Source organism: Palaemon carinicauda, chromosome 28, assembly GCF_036898095.1.
Source record: "Palaemon carinicauda isolate YSFRI2023 chromosome 28, ASM3689809v2, whole genome shotgun sequence".
NCBI lineage: Eukaryota > Metazoa > Arthropoda > Malacostraca > Decapoda > Palaemonidae > Palaemon > Palaemon carinicauda.
The window spans coordinates 61,035,103-61,055,753 of record NC_090752.1 but is presented as its reverse complement, the minus strand read 5'-3'; the positions used below and the strand labels follow the sequence as shown (position 1 = coordinate 61,055,753).

The 20,651-nt window shown below is 35.8% G+C and overlaps 1 protein-coding gene across 3 annotated transcripts in view; it reads right to left on the bottom strand.

The window, feature by feature from the left end:
* Positions 1 to 6,620: 6,620 nt before the first annotated feature.
* Positions 6,621 to 20,651, bottom strand: part of LOC137622070 (CRISP/Allergen/PR-1-like) — an 18,868-nt gene continuing 4,837 nt past the window's right edge. For all 3 annotated transcript variants that reach the window (XM_068352546.1, XM_068352547.1, XM_068352548.1), the window contains exons 2-8: positions 19,971 to 20,038; positions 18,166 to 18,631; positions 17,791 to 18,002; positions 10,640 to 10,741; positions 9,631 to 9,747; positions 8,259 to 8,372; positions 6,621 to 7,494 (exon numbers count right to left, since the gene is read on the bottom strand). In XM_068352546.1, the coding sequence (XP_068208647.1) occupies positions 7,282 to 7,494; positions 8,259 to 8,372; positions 9,631 to 9,747; positions 10,640 to 10,741; positions 17,791 to 18,002; positions 18,166 to 18,631; positions 19,971 to 20,038 (1,292 nt within the window). In that variant the 3' untranslated portion in view covers positions 6,621 to 7,281. The remainder of the gene's footprint in view (positions 7,495 to 8,258; positions 8,373 to 9,630; positions 9,748 to 10,639; positions 10,742 to 17,790; positions 18,003 to 18,165; positions 18,632 to 19,970; positions 20,039 to 20,651) is intronic.

Here is a 20,651-nt window from a genome sequence, read left to right as displayed (position 1 = left end):
ATCAGATATATCGGGGAACGTGTCCTCGGGGATCACTGTAAGTACATAGTCTGCTTTGCTGCTTGAGGAAGTCACTCCCTTGATGCGATATTGAACTTTGGCGAGCTGGAACCAGGCAAACACTTCTCCGCTGGCGAAGAGCGGCAGCTTCTTCATGGCAGCACGAGTCAGGTTTGGTGAGTGGCATTGTAACAAGGGTAGGGCGAATGGGTGGACAAAAAAGGCAGTGTGGAATAGTCACTCCGGAGGTCACATCTGTGACAACATAACTGCTAAGTTCTAACAGAGGAGCAAGGTGAATGCAATTGAGTTTATTCAACAACACAACGAGCTTATATACAAATATTTGAGAGCAAGAATGACACAAAATTCAAACAGTACAAGGTATGATATAGTAAGCATAAACCGGTTTATATTATCAGTTAGTGTACGAGCTTGTATGAAACGCGTACAGCTTTGCTGATCATGACGATACACAAACCATTTCACCCCGTTAAGGTATACCGCTCAAAAAAAAGGGGAAAGATAAATAAATTGCCGGTTAAATCAGACATCATATCCGCAGAAAAAGCAAAAATAAAGGAATCCCCTCCCTGCCTAACAACAAGAAACTCTTAAGAAAGCGCAGCCGTTCTTAAAACAGATCCTTACTAATAGACGGAAACTCCATTTCCTAGTTCGTTAGCCGGGAGAATTTGCGGAAAGCTAGTTGGATCCGCCGGGCAATTAAACAAACAAGCCTTCGCTATTCCCCCCCACCAAACACCCTTCACCCCACACCCCCCCCCCCTCCCTCACCAAAAAAAAAAAAGTTCAAAAGGAATTTGAGCACCACTTCAATCTGAATTCTTTTCGGATTTCGTGCGTTCCTTCCCAAATAAAATGGAGCTGAAACAATGAATACTCTCAGGGTGGAACGCTATGTTGCAGTAATGTTTTTGTAGTGGTCTTCGGTGTTTGCGTCTTTCCTCTGATTTAATTGTATATGTATATGAATATATATAAACATGTTAGTATATATATATATATATATATATATATATATATATATATATATATGTATATACAGTATATGTCATGCATAAATATGAATTCATATGTATGTTTGTACATATATTCATATATATATTTCTGTATGCACACACACACACAAATATATATATATATATATATATATATATATATATACACTATGTATACAGTATATATGTGTGTATATACTGTATATACATATCTATATATATATATATATATATATATATATATATATTCATATTTGTGTATATGTACTGATACATACATATATATACACTGTACATGTATGTTTATATATATACCTATACTCACACAAACATATATATATATATATATATATATATATATATATATCTACATATATATATATATATATATATATATATATATATATGTAGATATATATATATATATATATATATATATATATATATATATATATATATATATATATATATATATGTATAAGTGTGTATGTGTATATACATGCACGTATAAAATATATGAATGCATACATATGAACATATATACACAGCATATGTATAAACACACACATACACATTCCTTCAATCATGACTCCTTCCACTTTTTCCGCCTTCCTCGAACTTGCTCACTGTCTTTCCAAAAAAAGCTAACTCCTCACTTCCGTTCCTTTTCACATTTGTCTTATTTCCTTCCCAACGTCAATCTTTCTACCTTTATTTTTCTCTGATTTATCTCTCCTACCATCCGCTGTTGTTCATTTCCTTGCCTTCTCCCCAACAAGCAGGATACAATTGGGATAGTGATATCCTATACTTAGGCAGGATTCAGTGATATCCTACACTTAGTCTGGATTCAAGGTATTATAGGCAGAAGTGGATGAACGACGTTATTATTTTCTTTTTTTAGCGAACGAATTCGAATGATTATCATTATATATTACGTTTTGTACACAGATTTACACAAATATAAATATATAATATATGTATATATGTGTATATATATATATATATATATATATATACATATACAGTATATATATATATATATATATATATATATATATATATATATATATATATATATATGTATATATATAAATATATATGTATATATATGCATATATAGTTATATACATATATATATGTATATATATATATATATATATATATATATATATATATATATATATACATATATATATATATATATATATATATATGTATATATATATAGGATATACCTTTCTGAGAAGCTGATACTAGATTGGTTTTCTGTGAGTGATCAGACTAAAGTCTCGCACTATCACCTATCTGCAGTGGTGATGAAAACTAGCCAAATCCTAGACAAGGATTAGGTAATTTCAGAGGCCTTTGCCCTGCAGTGAACTAGAAACGGCTGCATTTGTTGTTGTTGTCGTTGTTATTGTTGTTGTTGAAACCAGACGGATTCAGGACTGCATTTAACAATTTCCAGAAGTTTCAGAATCCTGGAATATTTCCAACCGACCGAAATCTCAACTAAAAATTGCCAACAGCGGGAATCAAAACCAGGGTTCACACACTTTCAATATTAGCGAATTCAAACAACACAAACGCATACGAAAGATTCGAGAACTTTCCCCGAAATTTCTTAATTTCCACGACTCAACCTCGGTAACCTTTAGTGGAAAATAATTGGTATAAATATACCCAAAAATAAAATAGAGAGTTAGAATATAGAGTCAACTTGACGGTGGGAGAAAGCTTAGCGGAAAGGATGGTGTTAAAATGTTCTGGACAAGGCGGAAACTAAGGTCTTTTGAGACTTGTAATCCAGAGGGGTGGAAGGTTTATTCTAGACTCTAGTATCTAGAGTGATGACAGTGACACGGATTTTTTATGTTGTGTTTTTCTTTAACCTTAAAATGACTTACTTAGCATTGAATACTATCATATATATATATATATATATATATATATATATATATATATATATATATATATATATATATATATATATATATATATACATATATATATATATTAGAGCATTGCGGTTAAGATGTACAATATGTACACAAACGTCTTCTTTCTTCACACAAATGAAGATTATAGTAATTACCTATCGTCCCTGTATCTGGCCACAAGTATGGCTACTCGGTCTCTCCCCATCCCTGGGGAGGAGGAGATGGAGTAGTCATGCCCTGATGAGAGGGGAGTACCCCGAGGGGTACACTCGAAAACCACAGTCTCCTACAACTTGCCGAAACTACCGTGTAGTAGTTAGGAAAAAGGGGAGGGAGTCGGGAGGGTTGAATCTGTGTTTGTAATTTTTGACGGGTCATATACACTAGTTTGCATTATATATATATATATATATATATATATATATATATATATATATATATATATATATATATATATATATATATATATACACACATATATATATATATATTATATATATATATATATATATATATATATATATATATATATATATGAAAATATATACGTATATATATATGCATATATATGTATATGTATGTATATATATGTATATGTATATATATATATATATACATATATATATATATATATATATATATATATATATATATATATATATATATAATCACTAACTCTCCTGATTTTGATTAATGTAAATATCAACCACAATGGCATTCAGTATCGAATTCTACGTTTAGAAATGTATATAAAGTGACATAGAGAGACCATAAACAGACGCGAGTGGAAGACAATGTCTGAGGCCTTTGTTCTGTAGTGGACTGGTAACAGCTGATAATGATATATATATATATATATATATATATATATATATATATATATATATATATATATATATATATATATATGTGTGTGTGTGTGTGTGTGTGTGTGTGTGTGTGTATCCAGACACTTGCTCTTTATCATATAAAGGAGATTCCAGAATCGACTGTCATATACGTCCACTTTTCCATGAATCTGTTAAGCAGAGAAAGCTAGTCCTGGCATTCTCTATCGTCAAAATAAACTCAATTTCCGAAATTCTTTGGTCCATTGTAAGTGAATCAATGACGCCCCCCCCCAACCCCTTTTTTGTGTGTGTGGGCGTGCGTGGGTGCAAGGAGATTGAAGTATCTTGAAGAGGAAATTGGATGGGGGGACGTAACCTATTTATAGGATGGCCCGCCCACTCCTGGATTTAGAATAATGCATATAGAAAGAAGTAACTGTTAAAGGTTTAAAGGTCACTCATGAATGGCAGAGGCAAGGGACAGTGACGTTGCCTTATCAAGCTGGATAATGCCCTCAAGACTGAGCATATAATCAGTGCCCAAGACCCATTTCCACCCAAGCTAGGACCAAGAAGGGAAAGGCAATGGCTGCTGATGACTCAGCAGATAGACCTATAGTCTTCCCCAAACCGCACCCAACCATCATTATCTCACAAGGATGGTTGCAGAGACCAAAGGAACTACTGATGACTCAGCAGGTAGAACTTTAGGCTTCCCCAAACCGACCCCCTCCTATCCTTAGCTCACAAGGATGGTGAGGTTGCAGCTACCAAAGGAACTACTGATGACTCAGCAGGTAGAATTTTAGGCTTCCCCAAATCGACCCCCTCCCATCCTTAGCTCACAAAGAGGGTGAGGTTGCAGAGACCAAAGGAACAACTGGTGACTCAGCAGGTAGAACTTTAGGCTTCCCCAAACCGACCCCCTCCCATCCTTATCTCATAAGGATGGTGAGGTTGCAGCGACTAAAGGGACTACTGATGACTCAGAAGGTAGAATTTTAGGCTTCCCCAAACCGACCCCCTCCCATCTTAGCTCACAAAGAGGATGAGGTTGCTGAGACCAAAGGAACTATGGAGTTTTGAGCGGGACTCGAACCCCAGCCTGGCGATCACCAGGAAAGAACGTTACCAAGTAGACCACCACAACCGTATGAATACAGCCCCCTGGTTTTAGATTTAAGTTATTATTAATACCTCCTACAGCGAAGTTGGGAGGAGGTTATGTTTTATGTCCCAGTTTGTTTGTTTGCCTGTTTGTGAACAACTTCCTGGCCGCAATTTTACACATAGAGTATAATGAAACTTTCAGGGATTATTTGTTACATTAAGACGTGGCTGTGATTTCATTTTGAAAGTCCTAGGTCAAAGGTCAACATCAAGGTCGAGTAAAATGTTGACTGAAATAATATGCCGTGGTGGAAGTCTGACCTCGGAAAGTGCTTGTCAAGTTATTATTATTATTATTATTATTATTATTATTATTATTATTGCTGTTGTTGTTGTTGTTGTTGTTGCTTTTATTATTATTATTATCATTATTATTATTATGATTATTATTATTATTACTATTATTACCATTGTTGTTGTTGTTGTTGTTGTTGTTGTTGTTGTTGTTATCATTATTATTATTATTATTATTATTATTATTGTTGTTGTTGTTGTTGTTGTTGTTGTTGTTGTTGTTGTTGTTGTCATTAGCCTGGTGAATAAAATTGTTGTCAGCCCCTATCAAGGATTGCTTAAAGAAAAGAGAAAGCTTTTATTGATTCAGTTTATTAAAATATTTCAAACGTTGAACAAGACAGTTTTCTAGTCAAAAGATTAAGGTTTATAAGACATTAAATGGTTTCAGAAAGAGGCTATGGTTTTTAAGACATCAATTTTGAAAGGAGTTAGGGTTTTTAAAAGAAATTAATTTCGAAAGGAGTTAGAGTTTTTAAAAACATTAATTTAGAAAGGTTTTCAAGACATTACTTGGTTTCAGAAAGGAGTTAGGGTTTTTAAAAGACATTAATTTCGAAAGGAGTTAGAGTTTGTAAAAAACATTAATTTAGAAAGGTTTTCAAGACATTACTTGGTTTCAGAAAGGAGTTAGGGTTTTTAAAAGACAGAAAGGAGTTAGGGTTTTTAAAAGACATTAATTTCGAAAGGAGTTAGAGTTTTTAAAAAACATTAATTTAGAAAGGTTTTCAAGACATTACTTGGTTTCAGAAAGGAGTTAGGATTTTTAAAAGAAATTAATTTCAAAAGGAGTTAGAGTTTTTAAAAAACATTAATTTAGAAAGGTTTTCAAGACATTACTTGGTTTCAAAAAGGAGTTAGGGTTTTTAAAATACATTAATTTGGAAAGGAGTTATGGTTTGTATAAGAAATTAATTTCGAAAGGCGTTAGGGTTTTTAAAAAACATTAATTTAGAAAGGTTTTCAAGACATTACTTGGTTCCAGAAAGGAGTTAGGGTTTTTAAGACATTAATTTGGAAAGGAGTTATGGTTTGTATAAGGCATTCATTTAGAAAGGTTTTTAAGACATTAATTTGTTTAAAAAACGAGTTATTGTTTTTAAAAGACATTAATTGGTTTCAGAAAGGAATTATGGTTTTTAAAAGACATTGTAGAAAGGAATTATGGTTCTTAAAAGACATAAATTGGTTTCAGAAAGGAGTTATGGCTTTTAAAAGACATTGATTTCGAAAGGTTTTTAAGACATTAATTGGTTTCAAAAAGCAGTTATGGTTTTTAAAAGACACATGATGATTTCAGAAGGGAAATTCCTTCATAAATTTCAATGAGAAATGGAATATCAGGAATATATTTTCTCATTAGAGAGAGAGAGAGAGAGAGAGAGAGAGAGAGAGAGAGAGAGAGAGAGAGAGAGAGAGAGAGAGAGAGCAAGTTTAACCATGATTATCTTAAGCATGATTTGATCAGAAATTGGAAACAATATCTTAGAGGCTGTGATGAAATCACACTGTGAAACAAAACCAAGAAGAAGAATCTTTTTTTTTCCATAAATACACACAAATGATAACACATCTTGTGCTTCTGATTAATTTCTCGATAATTATATTCATTATAAAGAAAGTTCAAACTTGCTGTAAAGGGTTTTTTTATGTTGAACAGGCAGACTTGAGTCTTTTATTTTATAGTTTATATTTAAAAGATCTTTTAATGTTATTACTGTTATTAAAATATTTTTTGTTTTAAATGTTTATTACTTTTTATAGGGTTTATTTATTTCTTTATTTCCTTTCCTCACTGGGCTATTTTTCCCTGCTAGAGGCCTTGGGATAATAGCCTCCTGCTTTTTCTACTAGGGTTGTAGCTTAGCCAATGATAATAATAATAATAATAATAATAATAATAATAAAAGGAGTATAACCAGCCCAATGAGACAAGCTCGACTCTCACAATACTACGTTAGGTTAGATTAGGTTTAAATGAGGCAGCTTAAAAAAAAAGAAATGCTTTAAGACACTCTGACTCTATTTACAAAGCCCTTCGTACTCTGAGGATTTACCGTTGGGGCAAGAGGAGGCAGTTGCACCCTTTGAGTACATAGGCCTTCCTATGAAGTTCCCGCCGGGACCGTAGTTACAGACGTATACCTTGCACACCGGATAGGATATCAGCCCGTAGGAGCAAGGACCGTGGATCATGGCGCCACATCCGACTTCGTTTGTCTCTCCCCAAACCAACTGAAAGAAATTGCATTAAATGAATGAAATATTTCTGTTAGTTTTATATTTATTGGGTAATATTTCGGTAGAGTCCCACCCAGCGCCATTACCGCTTTGCCAGTCCATACGAGCTGGATGTTTCTCTTTTCTCGTGAGCGAAGCGAGCGCACGGCCGAGCAAAAACCATTAGACTATTGAAATATGCCCGAAATCTAATGGTGATTGCTCGCGGAAAAAGAAAAGCATCCAGCTCCTAAGTAGTGGCGGGCGGTAATGGATGGGTGGGACTCTACCGAAATATTACCGTTTATTGTTGTGGTGGATGTTTTTGCCATTTTTCAGAGTATCAGATTTAGCTCTATATTCTTCTATCTCTTTTGTATGATACAGTTTGTTAAAGGAAGAATTTCAGCAAGGCAACATCTAAGACACAAAAGTTATTTGTACCAATTAGAAATGATATCACGGCCTATCACTACTGAAGGGGTTTACCACGCTGGCCATTGCGGATTGGTGATGGTGGGAGGCTTTAGTCTGATCGCTCACAGCAAACCAACCTAGCATGTGTGGCACTGACTAGCACAGCTTTGCTGATCATGGCGATACGCAAGCTCGTTCACCCCGTTGAAGGTATCCCCACTTAGAAAGATATACTGTATATATATATATATATATATATATATATATATATATATATATATATATGTGTGTGTGTGTGTGTGTGTGTATGTGTGTTTGTGTGCATGTGTGTGTGTGTATGTATGAGAGAGGGAATGACTTACCTGCGTATAATGTCCTATCGGGGTCAGAGTAATGATGGACTGATAATTATCCACCAGAGTGTTTGGTACATATTCAACCTCGTCGTAAAAGGACGCGAGGGCCACGTCCCATTCCTGATAAAAAAAAAAGTGGTTGATAAGATAAATGGTTGATAAGAAAAATGGCTGATAAGTAAAATGGTTGATAAAAATATGGTTCATAAGAAAAATGGTTGATAAAAAATGGTTGATAAAAAATGGTTGATAAGGAAAATGGTTGATAAAAAAATGGTTGATAAAAAATGGTTCATAAGATAAATGGTTGATAAGGAAAATGGCTGATAGGTAAAATGGATAAGAAAAATGGTTGATAAAAAAATGGTTCATAAGAAAAATGTTTGATTAAAAGGGATGATAAAAAATGGTTAAGAAAAATGGTTGATAAAAAAATGGTTGATAAGAAAAAAATTGTTATTAGGGAATGATCTTCCTAATCAAGTTGTTGAATCGTTGGGACTTCAAAAGTTCAAACTTGCAGTGCATGTTATTTTTATTTTTTTTTTATGTTGAACAGTCTGACATAAGTCCCTTTTTACATATTTTTATGAAAGATCTATTTTAATGTTGTTAATGTTCTTAGAAAATTTTATTTTGATTGTTCATTACTTCTCTTGTAGTTTATTTATTTCCTTATCAACTTTCCTCACTAGGCTGTTTTCCCTGTTGTAGCTCCTCGGCTTATAGCACCCGGTTTTCCTACTAGGGCTGTAGCTTACATAATAATAATAGTAATAATAATAATAATAATAATAGATATATACATTTATATACATACAAACACACACACACACACACACACACACACATATATATATATATATATATATATATATATATATATATATATGTTTAATATATGTATATGTGTATATATATACACACACACACACACATATATATATATATATATATATATATATATATATATATGTGTGTGTATATATATATATATATATATATATATATATATATATATATATATATATATATATAGCCTATGTTTGTGTGTGAGATGATGCTAATGAAAATAAGGATAATAAGGATAATAGTAATAATTATGATACTACTACAAGGATCATTGCAGAAACAAATTATAATAATAAAGCTTAACCCTTTCACAGCCGTTGGTGATTCGGTCAAAATTTGATAAAGGAAACTCTTTCTTAATCGCCCAAGCTATAGAAAGTTGGCATTCAATAGAGAGGTCTTGATGTGAACTTTCCAATGAACATCAACAAATTAGGGTTTGCGTGGTCTTGAAAGAATTTGCTGCATCAAAAGTTTCCTTGAAATCACCACTGGTAGCGAAAGGGTTAAGGGGCATACACCTCACCTCAGCCTCGTTGGAGCTCCAGGACCAGAAGAGATTCTGACCCACATAGTAATCTTGCCCAAGGATTTTCCGGCAATCGGTACAATCGTGCTCGTTAGGACAGGTGTTAGCCCAAGCCTAGAAAGGATTAAAGGATTAAAAGTAAAGGTACCTGGTTTCAGTTCCAGTTTCATCAGAATAGATCCTCACTCAGAGAGGATTAAAGGTAAAGGTACCTGGTTTCAGTTCCAGTTTCCTCAGAATAGATCCTCACTCAGAGAGGATTAAAGGTAAAGGTACCTGGTTTCAGTTCCAGTTTCCTCAGAATAGATCCTCACTCAGAGAGGATTAAAGGTAAAGGTAACTGGTTTCAGTTCCAGTTTCCTCAGAATAGATCCTCACTCAGAGAGGATTAAAGGTAAAGGTACCTGGTTTCAGTTCCAGATAAAGCTAAAGGTAACTGGTTTCAGTTGCAGTTTCATCAGATTAGTACTCACCAGAACATCAGCCATGCAAGCCCAACACCCCACTTGTGGTGCCCAGCTTCAGCAGTGACCTCCCAATTAAACAGTTTAAAATCATGGTCCCGGGCTGGGATCGATCTACTGCCATTCGAATGCTAGGCGAACGCGTTACCACTCTACTAGCCAGGAGCACATCAATGATAGCATTTGTTATAAATAAATTTATTTAAGGAAATTCTATCTATAACCATAAAAGCAAACAAGTCAGTATAAAAGTTAAATAGCTTTCAGAAGACCTGCTTCTGAAATTAATGTGAAAATGCTGCTAGCATAGTACAACACATTCTGCCCAAGAATCTTGGTAAGAACGAACCTACCATCCATACCTTAAGTCTCTAACAGATAACAATAAGTGCTCAAGAATGAGGCATTCTGTCAACAATTGCCTCACTGTAAAGGGTACCATAATGAGAGAAAAACAATGAATTCTTATACAGAAATATCAAATGAAATCAAAGAAGAATATGAAAACAAGATAAAAAAATCCCAGGACTGGGTCTCCTTACCTGCGCCACGTCAGCCAGTTCTTGCCTCCAGACCATCTCTCTCATATCAGTCGCTGAAGGCTGTGGTCCTGGGTTACCTCTGGTCTCCTCTCCGTTGGCGACCTGTCGTGAACCAAATGAAAACACTGACCATTTATGTTCTATCACTGCAGGTATCTCCCCTATGTAATAAAAAGCCTTATGGCTTTATTGATAACTTCTCTGCCTGGTGATTGCCAGACGGGGATTCGATTCCTGCTCCAACTCTTTAGTTCTTTTAGTGACTGCAGCCTTACAATCCTTGTGAGCTAATGATGGAGGGGGCCGTTTGGGGGAGCCTATCGATCTACCTGCTGAATCCTCAGCAGTCATTACCTGGCCCTCCCTGGTCCTAGCTTAGGTAGAGAGGGGCTTGGTGGCTTATCATATAATGTATGGTCGGTCTATTGGCCCTTATCCTGCATGCTAAGGCAATGTCACTGTCAGCTACCACTGCTATTCATGAGCGGCCTTTGAGTGTCTAGCTATATATATATATATATATATATATATATATATATATATATATATATATATATATATATATATATATATATATATATACAGTATATATATATGTATATATATATATATAATATATATTTATATATATATATAAATATATATATATATATATATATATATATATATATATATATATATATATATATATATATATATTTCTTTCTGGTCATGCATAACAACTAGGTCACTCCTTGTCCCCCATGATAATGGGAAGAGGGAGTTGTCTTGTCCTGGTCAGAGTGTACGCGTGCACACGTGTGTGTGTATGTGTGTATGTGTGTGCATGTTTATCTAAATATTTAGCCGTCATTTTCCATGGGTCGCTTACACTAGTAGTGTATTATAGGTCATTGGCTCTTACAGATAAATGATAGGTAAATTACATCGCATATGTAAGGAAGTTCTTTGTTTCTTGTACCTTTGAACCATCAGAATATTGCTATGATTTCTTGTTTGGTTTTTTCAGAAGTCAAAATTTGTTATGAGATGGTGATTCTTTTGTTTAAGGGAACTGTTTCCTGATAGAATGTATTTAAAACTACTACAGAAATAAAATCATGAAATTTTCAATAGAGTATTTCCCTTCTCAAACATAAATCGGTGTGTGATATGTTGGTCAGTCAGCGAGTGTATTGGAGTGAAAACAGTGAGTGAAAGCTGTGCTTGGTATTTATTCTATAGACAAAATCACATCTCTCAGCATTAACAAGTAAAATTAATCTGAAAATTATTCAGGAACAATATAATTTCAACTTACCTTTCTTCTATATTGGTTTTGGTTCTCGAAAATTTTAGAATTTTCGTTTTTGAGACTATAGTTATGATTGAAATAGACAAGTACACTGTAAATTGGCTCTGTAATGGTTGTAGGTCTTAAGAATTGTAGTATTGTCATTTTATGACACTTTAAGGATGAATAAAGATGTTTCACACTACTTTTACCTTATACTGGTTTTGGAGCGTCAGAATTTTGACATTTTCTTCTCTGACACTTCAAATATGAAGATGTACCTTTGCCCTATATTAGCTCTGGGTCTACAGAATTTTACATTTTCCTTTTCTGACACTTAAAGTAAGAATGTATCTTTGCCCTATACTAGTTTTGGGTCTCCACAATTTTACATTTTCATACTCTGACACTTCAAGCATGAAGATTTAACTTTGCCCTATACTAGCTTTAGGTATCCAGAATTTTACATTTTTATTCTCTGACACTTCAAGCATGAATATGCACCTTTGCCCAATACTAGCTCTTGGTCTCCAGAATTTTACACTTTCCTTCTCTGACACTTCAAGCATGAATATGTACCTTTGCCTTATACTAGCTCTGGGTCTCCAGAATTTTACATTTTCCTTCTCTGACACTTCAAGCATGAATATACACCTTTACCCTATACTAGCTCGTGGTCTCCAGAAGTTTACATTTTCCTTCTCTGACACTACAAGCATGAATATGTACCTTTGCCCTATACTAGCTCTTGGTCTCCAGAACTTTACATTTTCCTTCTCTGACACTACAAGCATGAATATGTACCTTTGCCCTATACTAGCTCTTGGTCTCCAGAATTTTACATTTTCCTTCTCTGACACTTCAAGCACGAATATGTACCTTTGCCCTATACTAGCTCTGGGTCTTCAGAAGTTTACATTTTCCTTCTCTGACACTTCAAGCACGAATATGTACCTTTACCTTATACTAGCTCTGGGTCTTCAGAAGTTTACATTTTCCTTCTCTGACACTTCAAGCATGAATATGTACCTTTGCCTTATACTAGCTCTGGGTCTTCAGAAGTTTACATTTTCCTTCTCTGACACTTCAAGCATGAATATGTACCTTTGCCTTATACTAGCTCTGGGTCTTCAGAAGTTTACATTTTCCTTCTCTGACACTTCAAGCATGAATATGTACCTTTGCCCTATACTAGCTCTTGGTCTCCAGAGTTTTACATTTTCCTTCTCTGACACTTCAAGCACGAATATGTACCTTTGCCCTATACTAGCTCGTGGTCTCCAGAGTTTTACATTTTCCTTCTCTGACACTTGAAGCATGAATATGTACATTTGCCCTATACTAGCTCTTGGTCTCCAGAGTTTTACATTTTCCTTCTCTGACACTTCAAGCATGAATATGTACCTTTGCCTTATACTAGCTCTGGGTCTTCAGAGTTTTACATTTTCCTTCTCTGACACTTCAAGCATGAATATGTACCTTTGCCTTATACTAGCTCTGGGTCTTCAGAAGTTTACATTTTCCTTCTCTGACACTTCAAGCATGAATATGTACCTTTGCCTTATACTAGCTCTTGGTCTCCAGAGTTTTACATTTTCCTTCTCTGACACTTGAAGCATGAATATGTACCTTTGCCTTATACTAGCTCTGGGTCTTCAGAAGTTTACATTTTCCTTCTCTGACACTTCAAGCATAAATATGTACCTTTGCCCTATACTAGCTCTTGGTCTCCAGAGCTTTACATTTTCCTTCTCTGACACTTCAAGCATGAATATGTACCTTTGCCTTATACTAGCTCTGGGTCTTCAGAAGTTTACATTTTCCTTCTCTGACACTTCAAGCATGAATATGTACCTTTGCCCTATACTAGCTCTTGGTCTCCAGAGTTTTACATTTTCCTTCTCTGACACTTCAAGCATGAATATGTACCATTGCCTTATACTAGCTCTGGGTCTTCAGAAGTTTACATTTTCCTTCTCTGACACTACAAGCATGAATATGTACCTTTGCCCTATACTAGCTCTTGGTCTCCAGAATTTTACATTTTCCTTCTCGGACACTTCAAGCACGAATATGTACCTTTGCCCTATACTAGCTCTTGGTCTCCAGAATTTTACATTTTCCTTCTCTGACACTTGAAGCATAAATATGTACCTTTGCCCTATACTAGCTCTGGGTCTTCAGAAGTTTACATTTTCCTTCTCTGACACTTCAAGCATGAATATGTACCTTTGCCTTATACTAGCTCTGGGTCTTCAGAAGTTTACATTTTCCTTCTCTGACACTTCAAGCATGAATATGTACCTTTGCCTTATACTAGCTCTGGGTCTTCAGAAGTTTACATTTTCCTTCTCTGACACTTCAAGCATGAAAATGTACCTTTGCCTTATACTAGCTCTTGGTCTCCAGAGTTTTACATTTTCCTTCTCTGACACTTCAAGCACGAATATGTACCTTTGCCCTATACTAGCTCGTGGTCTCCAGAGTTTTACATTTTCCTTCTCTGACACTTCAAGCACGAATATGTACCTTTGCCCTATACTAGCTCGTGGTCTCCAGAGTTTTACATTTTCCTTCTCTGACACTTGAAGCATGAATATGTACCTTTGCCCTATACTAGCTCTTGGTCTCCAGAGTTTTACATTTTCCTTCTCTGACACTTCAAGCATGAATATGTACCTTTGCCTTATACTAGCTCTGGGTCTTCAGAAGTTTACATTTTCCTTCTCTGACACTTCAAGCATGAATATGTACCTTTGCCTTATACTAGCTCTTGGTCTCCAGAGTTTTACATTTTCCTTCTCTGACACTTCAAGCATGAATATGTACCTTTGCCTTATACTAGCTCTGGGTCTTCAGAAGTTTATATTTTCCTTCTCTGACACTTCAAGCATAAATATGTACCTTTGCCCTATACTAGCTCTTGGTCTCCAGAGTTTTACGTTTTCCTTCTCTGACACTTCAAGCATGAATATGTACCTTTGCCTTATACTAGCTCTGGGTCTTCAGAAGTTTACATTTTCCTTCTCTGACACTTCAAGCATGAATATGTACCTTTGCCCTATACTAGCTCTTGGTCTCCAGAGTTTTACATTTTCCTTCTCTGACACTTCAAGCATGAATATGTACCTTTGCCTTATACTAGCTCTGGGTCTTCAGAAGTTTACATTTTCCTTCTCTGACACTTCAAGCATGAATATGTACCTTTGCCCTATACTAGCTCTTGGTCTCCAGAGTATTACATTTTCCTTCTCTGACACTTCAAGCATGAATATGTACCTTTGCCTTATACTAGCTCTGGGTCTTCAGAAGTTTACATTTTCCTTCTCTGACACTTTAAGCATGAATATGTACCTTTGCCTTATACTAGCTCTTGGTCTCCAGAATTTTACATTTTCCTTCTCGGACACTTCAAGCACGAATATGTACCTTTGCCCTATACTAGCTCTTGGTCTCCAGAATTTTACATTTTCCTTCTCTGACACTTGAAGCATGAATATGTACCTTTGCCCTATACTAGCTCTGGGTCTTCAGAAGTTTACATTTTCCTTCTCTGACACTTCAAGCATGAATATGTACCTTTGCCTTATACTAGCTCTGGGTCTTCAGAAGTTTACATTTTCCTTCTCTGACACTTCAAGCATGAATATGTACCTTTGCCTTATACTAGCTCTGGGTCTTCAGAAGTTTACATTTTCCTTCTCTGACACTTCAAGCATGAATATGTACCTTTGCCTTATACTAGCTCTTGGTCTCCAGAGTTTTACATTTTCCTTCTCTGACACTTCAAGCACGAATATGTACCTTTGCCCTATACTAGCTCTTGGTCTCCAGAGTTTTACATTTTCCTTCTCTGACACTTCAAGCACGAATATGTACCTTTGCCCTATACTAGCTCGTGGTCTCCAGAGTTTTACATTTTCCTTCTCTGACACTTGAAGCATGAATATGTACCTTTGCCCTATACTAGCTCTTGGTCTCCAGAGTTTTACATTTTCCTTCTCTGACACTTCAAGCATGAATATGTACCTTTGCCTTATACTAGCTCTGGGTCTTCAGAAGTTTACATTTTCCTTCTCTGACACTTCAAGCATGAATATGTACCTTTGCCTTATACTAGCTCTGGGTCTTCAGAAGTTTACATTTTCCTTCTCTGACACTTCAAGCATGAATATGTACCTTTGCCCTATACTAGCTCTTGGTCTCCAGAGTTTTACATTTTCCTTCTCTGACACTTCAAGCATGAATATGTACCTTTGCCTTATACTAGCTCTGGGTCTTCAGAAGTTTACATTTTCCTTCTCTGACACTTCAAGCATGAATATGTACCTTTGCCCTATACTAGCTCTTGGTCTCCAGAGTTTTACATTTTCCTTCTCTGACACTTCAAGCATGAATATGTACCTTTGCCTTATACTAGCTCTGGGTCTTCAGAAGTTTACATTTTCCTTCTCTGACACTTCAAGCATGAATATGTACCTTTGCCCTATACTAGCTCTTGGTCTCCAGAGTTTTACATTTTCCTTCTCTGACACTTCAAGCATGAATATGTACCTTTGCCTTATACTAGCTCTGGGTCTTCAGAAGTTTACATTTTCCTTCTCTGACACTTCAAGCATGAATATGTACCTTTGCCCTATACTAGCTCTTGGTCTCCAGAGTTTTACATTTTCCTTCTCTGACACTTCAAGCATGAATATGTACCTTTGCCTTATACTAGCTCTGGGTCTTCAGAAGTTTACATTTTCCTTCTCTGACACTTCAAGCATGAATATGCACCTTTGCCCTATACTAGCTCTTGGTCTACAGAATTTCACATTTTCCTTCTCTGACACTTCAAGCATGAATATGTACCTTTGCCTTATACTAGCTCTGGGTCTTCAGAAGTTTACATTTTCCTTCTCTGACACTTCAAGCATGAATATGTACCTTTGCCTTATACTAGCTCTGGGTCTTCAGAAGTTTACATTTTCCTTCTCTGACACTTCAAGCATGAATATGTACCTTTGCCTTATACTAGCTCTGGGTCTTCAGAAGTTTACATTTTCCTTCTCTGACACTTCAATCATGAATATGTACCTTTGCCCTATACTAGCTCTGGGTCTCCAGAATTTTACATTTTCCTTCTCTGACACTTCAAGCATGAATATGTACCTTTGCCCTATACTAGCTCTGGGTCTCCAGAATTTTACATTTTCCTTCTCTGACACTTCAAGCATGAATATGTACCTTTGCCCTATACTAGCTCTGGGTCTCCAGAATTTTATATTTCCCTTCTCTGACACTTCAAGCATGACTATGTACCTTTGCCCTATACTAGCTCTGGGTCTCCAGAAGTTTATATTTCCCTTCTCTGACACTTCAAGCATGAATATGTACCTTTGCCCTATACTGGCTCTGGGTCTCCAGAATTTTACATTTTCCTTGTCTGACACTTCAAGTATGAATATGTACCTTTGCCCTATACTAGCTCTGGGTCTCCAGAAGTTTATATTTCCCTTCTCTGACACTACAAGTATTATTGGATAAGATCATTTCACTGTAACTTAGCCCCGTACTTGTTGTGGATTTTGATAGGTCTGGCATTTTCCCCTTTAACACCTAGTATGAATGATAAACTAGTTGCAATGTACCTTTGCCATATGTTGGCTGTAGATCTTAGATATTTTTACATTTTCCATCTCTGACACTAAGTAAGAGTGAACAAGACAAGTTTACTGTACCTTTGTCCTGTAATGGTTGTTTATGTCTAGAATTTTACCATTTCCCTAATTGACACTTATGAATAAGACAAGTTCACTGTACCTTTTGAAAATTTAGCATTTTCCTTCTCTGACACTTTGAGCATGAATGAAGAAAGCAGTCTTACTTACTGTACCTTTGCCCTGTATTGATTGTGGATCCTCAGAATCTTAGTTTTTTCTGCAGCAGACAACCCTTCACTCTTAATTTCACATGTGGTTGATTTTGGCTGACACATGGAATGACTGCTGGAATATTTTTCCCTGTAATCTTCACATTTCCCAGCTGGGGGTGAGACTGAGGCTGGTGGTGAGACTGTGTCTGGGGGTGAGACTGAGGCTGGGATTTCTGTAAGGATTAAGGTTCAATAATAGTAACAGAAGTATTATTTTTAGTCATAATGTCAGGTTAACTATAGCAGTAGTAGTAGCGATTAGGAAAAGCCATCAAATCTTGCTTACAATGCCTTCTGATACAATTATACTACGACTTTGAATAAGGTAGATATTACCTGAACAAGTGCACGCTGTCCTCAGCATTGCTTTTATGACGCTAACTTTCTTTGACTCTTTAACACAGGCCAGGTCCATGCACCGTTCTGGGACGCTCATTATAATTTGTCCTGCTTTATACTTCTTCTGGTTAAACCTGCATTTCCTCCTATTCTTTCTGGCCCTCAGAAGAGCCTTTCTATTAATCCTGGTCCTGCGAGAATTTCTCCTTTTGTGAGGTGTTCTTGGAATGATTATGGCTTTGTCCTTGACAACAGAATTTCTCGCACTGACGTGATGTTGCTTCATACCACTGGGCAGCATCCTGACGTCGTTGGTATACCTAGGAGCGGTGTCGCATTGACAAGTATTCAGGGTATCCATGCGAGCAACGATTTCAACCTTTTTCTTCATTGGCTTCCCGTTTTTCTTGATCTTGGGTTCGCAGTAAAAACTGGTGCATGTTTCATCTATTCTCACTACCAGCTGAGCAATTGAGGAAAGGGGAGTGTAAATAGTCTGCTTAAGATGGTGAGCTTTGTTATTTGAGGCTTACTTTCATTACCTACTGAACAATAGAGGAAAGGGGAGTGTAAATATTCAGCATAAGATGAAGAGCTAAGTTACTTAAAGGAGCGTAGATAGTCTGCTTAAGATGGTGAGCTACGTTACTTGATGCTTATTCTCATTACCAACTGAACAATATAGGAAAGAGGAGCGTAAATAGTCTGCTTAAGATGGTGAGCTTTGTTATTTGAACCTTATTTTTATTACCAACTGAACGATAGAAGAAAGAGGAGTGTAAATAGTCTGTTTAAGGTGGTGAGCTTTGTTATTTGAACCTTATTTTCATTACCAACTGAACAATAAAGGAAAGGAGAGTATAAATAGTCTGCTTAAGATGGTGAGCTTTGTTATTTGAGGCTTACTTTCATTACCAACTGAACAATAGAGGAAAGGAGAGTGTAAATAGTCTGCTAAGATGATGAGCTGCGTTAAATGAGCCTTATTCTCGTTACCAACTGAACAGTAGAGGAAAGGGGAGTGTAAATAGTCTGGCTAAGATGATAAGCTTCATTACTTGATCCTTATTCTCATTACCAACTGAACAATAGAGGAAAGGGGAGTGTAAATAGTCTGCTTAAGATGGTGAGCTGCGTTACTTAAGATTTATTCTCATTACTAACTGAACAGTAGAGGAAAGAGGAGCGTAAATAGTCTGCTTAAGATGGTGAGCTTTGTTATTTGAACCTTATTTTCATTACCAACTGAACGATAGAGGAAAGAGGAGTGTAAATAGTCTGTTTAAGGTGGTGAGCTTTGTTATTTGAACCTTATTTTCATTACCAACTGAGCAATAAAGGAAAGGAGAGTGTAAATAGTCTGCTTAAGATGGTGAGCTTTGTTATTTGAGGCTTACTTTCATTACCAACTGAACAATAGAGGAAAGGAGAGTGTAAATAGTCTGCCTAAGATGATAAGCTTCATTACTTTAGACTTATTCTCATGACAAACTGAACAGTAGAGGAAAGAGGAGTGTAAATAGTCTGCTTAAGATGATGAGCTTTGTTAAGCCTTATTCTATCTACCAGCTGAACTATATAGGAAAGGATAGTGTAAATAGGCTGCTTAAGATGGTGAGCTGCGTTACTTGAGCCTTCGGTCCAATAAAATAAAAGAGGAAACTGCTGTTTAATCCATATGCCTACAAAATATAGCTAACAAAAGCCATTTGGGATTCAATTAAAAAATAAAAGTTTTTATGTTTTCAAAGGTTCTTAACTTTGTTTCTTCATTGTTTACTTAAAAGACAATTTATACTTACATCACCTGAAAAGAACATCTGACCGTTGAACTCGCATTTTCTAGCAGCAGTTGTTAATTTCACTTCGCCTGAAAAAGATAAGATGAATTTTCTTCAGTAATTCACATATGAGTGGAGATTATTGTGAGTCATTTCTTCTTTTTTATTTGCGTTAGAATTATATTTCATAAGTAATTCCTTACATGTCTTTTTATATGTAGGATATGAATAGGTTCACTGGTTTATTAATCTGATAAGAGCTGAATCGTTACTTCCAGAACATTCGTCTTGGCATACACATTCACCGAAGGGATGTCATCAGCGAGTCGCGTCCCATGCACACAATGTGCCATTATATTGCATATAATACATATATCATGCTTTAAGCAAATACTTCCCCTGAAGAAATAGGTCAAATAAGCTCCGCACCAAAAGGACAGAAAGAATCTGGTCCAAACAGGTGTTTCGTTATACGAGGACCTGGTAATGGCAACACTCGTGCGTCCATGGCGTTATGGTCGAACACTTGGGACACGCATTTCAACACTTGAATCTATGAGTCTGTATTATTATCATTGTTATTATTACTAGCCAAGCTACAACCCTAGTTGGAAAAGCTAGATGCTATAAGCCCAAAGGCTCCAACACGGAAAAATAGCCCAGTGAGGAAATGACATAAGGGAATAAAAAGAATAATCTTCT